At 41.4% G+C, this 9,902-nt stretch overlaps 1 protein-coding gene across 1 annotated transcript; it reads right to left on the reverse strand.

The window, feature by feature from the left end:
• Positions 1-6: 6 nt before the first annotated feature.
• Positions 7-7,367, reverse strand: entpd5a (ectonucleoside triphosphate diphosphohydrolase 5a). Its single transcript, XM_034859037.1, has 13 exons — positions 6,656-7,367; positions 6,211-6,290; positions 5,758-5,901; positions 5,297-5,372; positions 4,694-4,729; positions 4,181-4,269; positions 4,016-4,095; positions 3,843-3,904; positions 3,628-3,729; positions 2,818-2,961; positions 2,648-2,704; positions 1,673-1,788; positions 7-1,521 (listed from the first exon to the last, which is right to left on the reverse strand). The coding sequence occupies exons 1-13, from the start codon at positions 7,092-7,094 to the stop codon at positions 1,438-1,440; spliced, it is 1,509 nt and encodes a 502-aa protein (XP_034714928.1). The 5' UTR covers positions 7,095-7,367; the 3' UTR covers positions 7-1,437.
• Between the last annotated feature and the right edge of the window lie 2,535 nt (positions 7,368-9,902).

Raw genomic sequence — 9,902 nt, forward strand, 5'->3', positions numbered from 1 at the left:
ACAAAGTACATTTTTCATGTTTTATTAAAACATAAATGAGTAGTATACACTTATTTCACTGGATTTAGTAAAAACAGCAATTTACATATTGTCATTCATCAGGTTATTCATATTGATGAATATATAGGCATTTCTGAGCAGCTGTGCAGCATAAAGTTCTTGCAACGTAAAAGCAGTTTCCTGTCAAAATATTTCACTAATAAAAGTTTACATTATATATATATATATATATATATATATACAGCAGTAGTTATTTAAACTTGTTGAATACTGAAAAGACAGCAAAGGCATGTTTTAAAGAGCAGTTACACAGAAAGTTCAAGAGTTGATATTGAATGAGGATAATTAAAATACTCTACATTAGATAAAGTTATTTAAATGTGTACAGTTCACAAGAAAAATGAATTCAAAAACAATTCAATATTACCAATCTTTTTGAGCCACAGCAACAAATGGCGGAGTCAGGTTTCATAATTTCTGTTTACATTTTTGCTGTATCTAATAGCAATAAATAACGTTGTTGGATTCTCTCACTTGATGAGAGTCTTTCTATCTCTAGTCTAAAATAGAGTTCAGACGTAGGGCCCCTGCAATTTAGCCGTGCTTGATAAGGTCTTTTCCATTTTAGACAAAACAAAACATAATGGCTGGACTTTTAAACTACAAACATTAATCTCACACGTAACCACTATACAACACATCCTGCAAGGGGCATCTCTTTCTCCCATCGTTCTCTTTGCCCACCTCATGGTGAATATGTACAACTCTTTAGTCAACATCAAAGCAACTGATCACATCTTGGCTACAATATCTGCAATTAAAGTGTTATGTGCAAAGTTGAAGAAAAAGAGCTGTATGGTTGTCATCAGCTCTTTTTCAAGTGATGGCTAGGGGCAAATTAATTAGGGTTCTGTAAAAGTATTTACCGCTAGAATAAAATGATTGATTTACAAGCATTTAAGACCATTATGGTTGCACTTCCAGCAACTACCGTAGTCTCTAAATATATTCCACTGTACTGTACAGTGCACACCAGGTAACCACAGTACCACCAAATACCATAACTGGTTGTAATGCTTCTAAACTACCCTCTACACACAGATTGGTGAGAAAGGCATTTCAGATCAGACACCCATAAGGAATCAAAAATGTAAACGTTTTACAAAAATAAAGTCAGCCCACAAGTTATGAGCTCAACGTACAGTAGAAATAGCTGGCTTTATAAAAATATAGTGATTTCTTTCTTTCAAAAGTTCTCGGAGTGTTCGCCAGGTGCTGAGGTTGAGGAAAAGAGCAGGGGTGTAGTGGGTGAGGAAGCGTGGTGGGACCAGGTGTGTCTGTGAGGGGACGGGCTGATCAAGGATGGACAGAGGACGGGAAGCCCCACAGTGAAGGACTGTCCCTCTCAGTGCCGGCTGCAGTGACAGCAAGCTTTCCTTAGTGGATGTTGAGGTTTCTGAAGAAGTCAAAGGTTGCCCCCAGGGCCCAGCTTGTCTCCACGTTGTTCACTTTCTTGGTTAGCTGTTAAACAGAGTGACAAATAAAAATACAAGGATTAAGTCTTGTAAAATTTTGTTTGCGTACGAATATGACTGTTTTGCCATTTAGCTTTTCATATTTTGTATCTCTTTTACCCCCACTCTTTACAGTAACCTGACCCTGATTTGCTTACCTGCAGCACAGTGCTGTCCTTGAAGCCAAAGCCCTCCTTTAGCAGACAAGTGATATATGTCATATCCATGCAGAGGAAGGGGCTGATGGCTCGGTACTTGGTCATTTTGTTGCACACTGTAAACACAAAAGCCACACGTTACAGACATGACATTAACGCAAGTTTCACAGAACACTGACAAAAAAAGCATTTGACGGAGACACCTTGTTGCATCATATAATGGAGTCACGTTCCATGTTTTAGCACCAAAAAAAAAAGCACTTTTCTAACCCCTGTGCTACATGATTAAAAGATGACCTCTCTGTTTTGTTGAATAAACAGGGAGGTGCGAGGAGAACAGCTGAGGGTCAGCACAAGGCTCCAGGTGGGTGGCAGTGTTAAACAGCCTGGTACACAGTTTGTGTGTTTCGGTATGTGTCAGCCCCCAGGTGGTGTGTGGCTGTCAGGTGCCCTCCTGCCTGGGCCAGACAGACATCTTCAGCTCAGCTGCCAGCCCAGCCTCAGCCAGACTTGTGACAGTGTTCTCACAACACAAACAGCCTTACATAACACATCAACTCGTTCCTACTTGCCATAAATCTGGTTTTACATGGGCATTACAAGTGTCACACACTTGAGCTGATATGCATGGCGTGTATCGGTTGAACGTACTAAAACATTTTATAGTGATGTTAACATGTATTTACTCTATAATAAACTACAATGGTCTTATAATCCGTGTCCAAAACACATTTAAGCAAATAATCGGTTACATTTTACTGTTGTAATAAATTCTTATTTGACAGAATAAGCTGTGCCAACTTGGAGCAATTGTTCCAAGTGTTTGGGCACAAACGAGTTTCAGTGCTTTTTCTGTTTAGACTGTCTTGCATGAAGTTTCAGTGGTTAGAGGACTGATATGTATAACTTGTAAGATTGTTGGTCTCATACACATTCATGTTTGCAACCCTAGAGAAGATAACATGTAACTCTTACCTTCCTTTGCTCTCTTCTTAAAATCCCTGACTTCAAGTGCACCACCTCGACTGCCATCTGTGCAGAAAAAAACAAACATGCAATTTGAATACCTATTTTGTGCAAAAGATGATAATCAACATAAAAGATAATGGGACTGGAAGGTTACTCTTGGGTTTGTTCCCACTCACCAATAAGGCCGGACTCCACAGCTCTGTCAAAGTAGTAGGAGAAGGCGTAGAAGACACTGCTGCCCTTCACTTCCAAAGGCTGGTCCACTACTCCTTTAATTACCTTCATTACCTCATAGTAGCACAGCTTATATCCTGCATAGCCTGAAGAGAGAGTAGTTTTGACAAATTATTACTTAACTAATATTGAAAATGGTGGAGTCAACAATGAGGTAAAGGTGCTAGGAGGCAGCAATGGTTGGAATGCAATTGTCAGTTTGAGGTTAGAAGGGGTTGAAGCTAGGGGCTCACCAGATAATATGCAAGGAAAGCCCCAGAAGGACAAGTTTCACACAGCCCCATGGGTATGGTTGGATCAGTTGTGCCGGCAAAACCATGTGCTGACAAGAGCAGCAGTTAGTGCGGCCCTGTTGGGCTGTCTATTTTTACCACATAATTGTGAGCGGTCCAGATCAAGCCGCTCGTTACACAAAGAAAATAACAACTCAGGGACAAGCCCAGCATCTTTTGGCTACTTGACTGTGGTATGGGAGTGACTGCCTTATTTGTGAAGTTAACTGACAGTTTTCATTTTGTTTAAATACATGGTTGACTGCAGTATAATTGTTCAAGAGGGAAGACAGAGAGAGAGAGGATGACAAAACATGCGTTTGGCGCCAAGGTTACAGAATCTTCAGCGGATAAATGTTCTCATGAGAGACTGTATTGTACTGTACTCTATTGTGTTCCAGAGTTGAGAAAGGAATGCACGGATTGCTGCATCCAAGGCACTGGGAAGGCAATCAAAACCTCAGGGTGCTTTTATCTTACCGTCTGGAATTCCGCTAACTTTGTAGGTGGTTCCTCCAAAAGTCACATCTTCTCTGAACTTTTTTGGGAGGCAGGAACTAGTGAAGACTTTCCATTCTAGACCTGGGAAAACAAAAACAAAAACAGATTGTCATGTTCCAGGGACTGCATTTATGAAAGAATGACACAGAGTGCAAATACTGTAGAAAGGTGATAAAAGGTACTAGATACGCTACCATCAGCTCCTAGTGCTCCAAGAGTTGCCAGTCGAGCAGCGTACAGTCCATTTCCAAGGTAGCTATGTGACAGTGACATACAGTTATGGTATGTTAATGGATAGATAATGTATGTGTGTTTTCATTGGCAAAATGTAATCAAGACACAATAAAGCATCTTCTTTGTTATTTACCTGTGTGTGTAGAGTTGATACGTATTGTCAAAGAGGTTGAAGTTAGCAATGTAACTGGGGGGAGCGGACTCAATCGTTCTCTGTTATAAACAACACATATTTAGTAGTGTATCCATGGTTAGAGCTTTTTAAACATTTCTTTACCACAAAACATATTCAATTTACCTTTGACCTGGGAAGGAATGTTATCTGTGTTGATCCTCCACCCAAATCCAGGATACCCACAGTCTTCTTTGTGTTGGAGTACAAGTGACCTATGGAAAAAAAGCTCAAAGTTAAACAGGATAAGGTGCTATCAATCATCAGTGCAACTAACAGAGCATACTGTGTAATTGTGTGGCTTACCAGTTTCAGTTAGAATGTCTTTCTTTTAAAAACACTACTGTCACAATGATGCATGCTTACAGAGCATGCATTTCCCCACCAAGAGGAAAATACCTTTTTGATTTAAAGCTTAAGGTTGTTGTTTAAAATAAATTTCATGGAGCTATTGCTGTGTGAAAAACATGAGGAAATATTGCTTGTTTTTGCAACATGTTTGAGCCTAGTGATTCAAGCTCATACCCTCAGACAGGAGACAAGAGTCTTTCCCTGACAGGCTTCTGTGTACACTGGAGCCTCAGATATGAGCCTCCTGACCACTAACACCACCATAGCAAAACACAAGCAATGTCTTACCTGTAAGGAAGTTCACTGTGACCCAGGCGAGGACTCCTGAAACAGCAGATGGGTGAAAATGTCTGCATTTGTAAAAACCTGAGAAGTGATTACAACTGACCTATGCTACGCTTTCACATTTTAATGTGTTCAAGCACAAAGAATATACGTGGAACGGAAGATGTCTTTTAGTTCAGCTCTACTTCATTATGCTGATATCATAGTAGCAGAGTTGGTGTAACTAACATGCAGGATTGCAGACCAGACCAGGTAATTTCAATTGTCTCAGATGTTAAGTTATTGCACTCATAAAGTGAGGATAATGACTGGCACAAGCTGCATGATGAAACATAACATAGTGAGGGTGGCTTAATGAGCGATGTGGAGGATCACACTAAATTATTGGGCGTGGAGCAACAACTCACACTGGCTTATTTATTTGTCTTAGTGAGGTAGTAACAGAACTCTTGTAAAAAATATTACGAGAGTAGCATTGTTTGATGAATGAGGCAATTATAGCACCTGGTCAGACAATATCTGTCAAAAATGAAACAAATAAAAATCTTGTGTTTTGTATACTCTATATAGTACAAATTGGTTACAGGGCATTTGAAGATAGCCTACCTTCTTTTGCTCCATTCATGATTGAAACACTGTTGTTTGGCACAAAGAAAGGGGACTCATCAAATACCTCTCGCACCTGTGGAATAGATTTATCACCATTTCATTAAAATGATCTACTGGATACGTGTTCAAAAAATACAACAATATTGTACTACTAAATATTCTGCTATTGTCAGGATATAGTCTAGTCAGGTTTTGGTTCTGTTTTAGAGTGACAGATAACTCAACCACAAGCATGGCTGGAACAGTAGCCTGGATTTAATACTTTAAATTACAAATATGGTTACTCCACACAACCCCACAACAGCTGTTTTTTGCAACATGATAGCTAACAAATGGGCAGACTTGCTGCCTTTTTTTCAGTGACACTTGTAAGCACTTAGTGGTTTCTCATCCCGCTCCTTGGCGGGACGGGTGGTGTTTGTGCCAAACTGAGGGCAGAGAGAAAAAACGTGCCTCACCTCCTTCAGAAGAGCGTTGGCCTCGTCTTCAGGCAGCAGACGAAGACCCGCTGTGGCCTTCAGGACCACCGGGGTCCTCTTCCAGTACTCATCTGGCACTGTCTTCTTGGCAATCTTCAGCAACTGTCGGATGGTGTTGCCACCCTGAGAAAGAGATGGCAATCAGTTACAGGCATCATAATCATCGGAAGGAGAGACAGTCATAATCAAGCAAAGAAATTACTTCAGTGGTCACAGTCTTGAAAAACATCATAAATCAAAGGTAGGTAGATACAGCAGACAGAAGTGGGCAGTAGTGACAGCATCAGCAGGAGGCATTTTTGTAATTACACAGTGTTTACATCACATGAACCCAACCCAAAGAAAATCCCAGTGGTTTGCAGACAGTAAACAACTCCTTAATACACCTACTAATTATTAATAATAAGTGATGGTGTAAACATGCATTCATACCTCCTCTGGCTTGTCCTTATAAGCAGACAGTCCAGGCTTTACTGCATGGTAGATTTCATTGTCCAGAACTGGAAGCTCAACTAAAAAAAGAAGTCAGTGTCAGTGAACACATCATAAACCAGTTTGCAGTTATATTTCTGGGATAAAACAGAAACTCAAGTAAATGTGATTGCAGAGGTTTTTTATTTACAACTCATGTTATTTAGGCTGTAGCACTTCACCTACATCCTGATTCCATTGTACATGTCTGCTTCCTACACAGTTTAGTCAGACAGGCAAATTAAAAGCTACTTTTAGAAGCTGTGGGCTATTACCCATGCACTCTGCATGGTTGTCCTTACACCACACAGTGAATGACCTAACAGCAAGCAGATTGAGTGGGAGCCAGCAGAATGTGTAAAGACCTAAGGTTTAGTGCTGGAGAAAAAGAAAGTAGTGCACTTACCAGGGTCTTTCTGAATGAACTTGTAGATGTGGATCCTGCTGCCTGTGCTCCCAGCGTCAAACATGATCCCGTAGAAAACCCGGCTCATGTTGACAGGGGAGGAGGCTTCAGGCACTGGGTGGTAAACCTCAGGTATGTGGTAAGGCTCAGGTGCAGGATGCACAACTTCGGGCACCGGGTGGAAAGCCTCTGGGATGGGGTGGATGACTTCCGGTGCCGGGTGGAACACCTCGGGGATCTCGGGGTAGATCGGCACACCAGGCTGCGGGACTTCAGGCTCGGGGTTGGAGACCTCAGGGAGGAGGTTTTCTGCGTTGGCAGGGTGCTCCCGGTAGCGGTAGAAGTGGGGGACGTAGCGGTGGTGCCGGTAGTAAGTCGCCTCCGCTAAGAGGCTCCCAGCCAGAAGCCACACGGACAAAGTGAGGAGGAGGTTCGGCATGGCTTTGTTTTCACTGCCGGGGAGAAGAGACAGGAGTAAAGAAGGAGAACTGAGGTGAAGAACCTTTGGTGGATGCTGGAGTCAAAGACTGGGCCCTGCAGAGAGAGAGAGAGAGAGAGAGAGAGAGCAGTGGAGATGGAGAGATGCAGAGTGGATGCGATGCACACTCAGGACTGTCCGGTCATCCGTTTACAGTATATAAAGACATACGGGCTTGGCATTGGGCCACACTCAGTGCAGCCATCCACCAATCCTGTGGCGGTCCATCCCAACTCCATCAGGAGCCCCCCCTCCTGTGAGTTGAGCTAAAGACCGACTACCTGCCTACCAACAGCATTTCCCTTTTTTCTTTTTTGGGAGGATTATTTTGGGCTATGTTTTCCCCCTCCTCATCTTTACTGCAGGAAAGGAGAAAGGGATTTATAAAGAATTCCAAATGAATGGCTCACGCTAAAAAAAAAGAAATGGACTCAAAATACTTTTTATGGGCTCATTTAAGACTTACATAGTAACTTGCCTTAGAAATGTCTTCATCCTGCAACTCTTTGGACATTCACTACTTCACAAGTGCTCAAATCTGGCTTCTGCCTAAATTAACAGTGATGTAAGTTTCTATTTGGCAGTTACAAAGGCACATCTGAAGAGAAAGTAATTACTGCAGTTTTAAAAGGTTGCTATTACAAGTTTCTAAATAATCTTTGCACTCATTTTTTGAATTAACCTTGTAAGTACTGGTAAGTTTGTTTTATTTTATATAAAGTGGGGCTTTGTGGGGAAGACAATACAAAGAAACTCCAACTCCTATTTCAGACTAAAAATTTGACTTTTATATATAGTAGGTCGAATGGATTCGGACTTTGTTTTATTAGGATTTACTACATCTACTAAATCATGTTCAGTCACTGGAATGAATCATGCCTGTATTTAAATAAAATCCTCTCAACCTCCTCTTCATGATTCTACGATAATCACCACATTAAATCTGCTGCAGCCCTTTCAACAACCTTACAAAAATGCAAATGTGACCTGCACTCCAGCTGGCATAAAAGTTTAAAGAATGTTAGCAATCATCTCACTCCCACTCATCCTTGTGTTAACCACAGGCTTTCCAAGGGAAAAATATTTGGGCAGCAAGGCACGTTTCACGAGAGAATGCATAAAAAGCATGAGTGGCTGTTTCTCCACTTTAGGTGGGTGGGTTGGCACGGCATCATTACGCCATGCCGTAGTGTATCAGATATTGCTTTCTCATGTTATGTTCAGAGTTACTGGCTTTTTGGTGAAGGATGCAGAATCACCAAGGATATCCCACAGCAGTGAAGCACAGAGGCACAGCAACTAAGAGACCTTACATGAACTGAGATTTGTACCGTGCTGTGATATTTTTCACCAACTTTGTATCAACAGAAAGAGGACAGACATCTGAAACAGGAGACACTGGTAGCCTAATGCATCCCTGGGGAAACTGACCATGCCCCAGCCCTGACCTAACATGTGTCTACACAAGACTGTTTCCCTTCAGGCAGCAGGCGACCGAGCTGTCGGTAGCCTAGTCATGAGGGTAAAGGGAGGGCAGAAGTTCTGCAGTTGGGCACAAGAGAGTGCAGGAAAGTCCACGGAGAGGACAATGTGGGGAGGGCGGGGCTTGGCACCAGTGTTCACCCATCATGCCATTCCACTCCCAGGACACTCAACTGTGCAAAGCACTGTTCCAACACTGTAATTTGGACTAAAAATATTGGACTTTCTTTCCTCCTTCCTTTTTTCTAAATACTGTGGCTACTTTTTCAATCCTGTGGCTCACCAGAATGGTCGTTCGCCCCTATCAAAGCATACATGTGCAAGACCTCTCACTGACATGTGCCCATAGATGTCTTGGTTTTATGTTAACAGTGCGATAATGTGACGAATAAACCTTGGGTATAAATATGTAAATAGTATAAATAAATATGTCCTATTAGAAATATTGAAGAAGCCATGTTTTGCCTGGAGTGTTTTCATTTTGAAATCCTTGTTTTTTGCTGTTAGCAATCAGACACATCTTGTGGTTAATGTAGCAATTAATTTGGACAGCTGCAATCCACCTCAGGCCATTTGGTGCATGAATCACAGCATGTTTTAGTTTTAAACACAAACCTACATCATACAATACAATACCATTATGAATTATGAGGAACTCCCCTTTAAGTAAAAATGTCATTTTACAACAGACATTTTAAAAATGTGGAATACTGAGTCTAGGAATAACCTACAAGAAACTTGACAAATCTAAATGAAAATCTATATGTTGCCAAATCATGTTAGGCTGTCATCCAAATGTGCACTGCTACTGTATCATCTGCTGGTAAAGTGACCCTCTACAGCATGACACAGCACATTGCAAACCATGTTTTAAAGGAGTTTTTGGTATTTTGTTTCAAGTTAACTGAAACCATAAAGCATGAGAAGAGACCCCAGCTTTGTAATCTACACTGTGCAATGTGTCATTAATATGCTGCAATGTTACCCTCAGGAATGCCATGTTTGTGGGTGTCCTACCCCTAGAAGTCAATTGAAGAGACCCAAACCTTGTCATTACAATTCCAATGATAATGACAGCTTTGAAAAGCTCAGGGTTATTTCAGTTTTTCTCTCCTCACTGTCATAGTAATTACCTTTAAATTTAGTCTTCAAACTCTGTTGATGATGCCAGAGCAGCGAGTGACCCTATATGATTCAGTTTACAGTAGCTACACCCAACACTTTTGCAATATTTACTTTTTTGTTTGATGAATAATCACTGGGCACTCTCAGGGACCTGCAGAAAGC

This window comes from Etheostoma cragini, chromosome 20 (assembly GCF_013103735.1).
Source record: "Etheostoma cragini isolate CJK2018 chromosome 20, CSU_Ecrag_1.0, whole genome shotgun sequence".
In the NCBI taxonomy this organism is placed as follows: domain Eukaryota; kingdom Metazoa; phylum Chordata; class Actinopteri; order Perciformes; family Percidae; genus Etheostoma; species Etheostoma cragini.

What these genes read in the sequence shown, in the direction of transcription:
- entpd5a (XM_034859037.1), bottom strand. Translation starts at nt 7,094, where the DNA reads ATGCCGAACCTCCTCCTCACTTTGTCCGTGTGGCTTCTGGCTGGGAGC. An exon ending in CCAACGCTCTTCTGAAGGAG is followed by an intron (nt 5,373 to 5,757) that starts GTGAGGCACGTT and finishes TCTATTCCACAG; the next exon opens with GTGCGAGAGGTATTTGATGA. An exon ending in AGTTAGCGGAATTCCAGACG is followed by an intron (nt 2,962 to 3,627) that starts GTAAGATAAAAG and finishes CTCTCTCTTCAG; the next exon opens with GCTATGCAGGATATAAGCTG.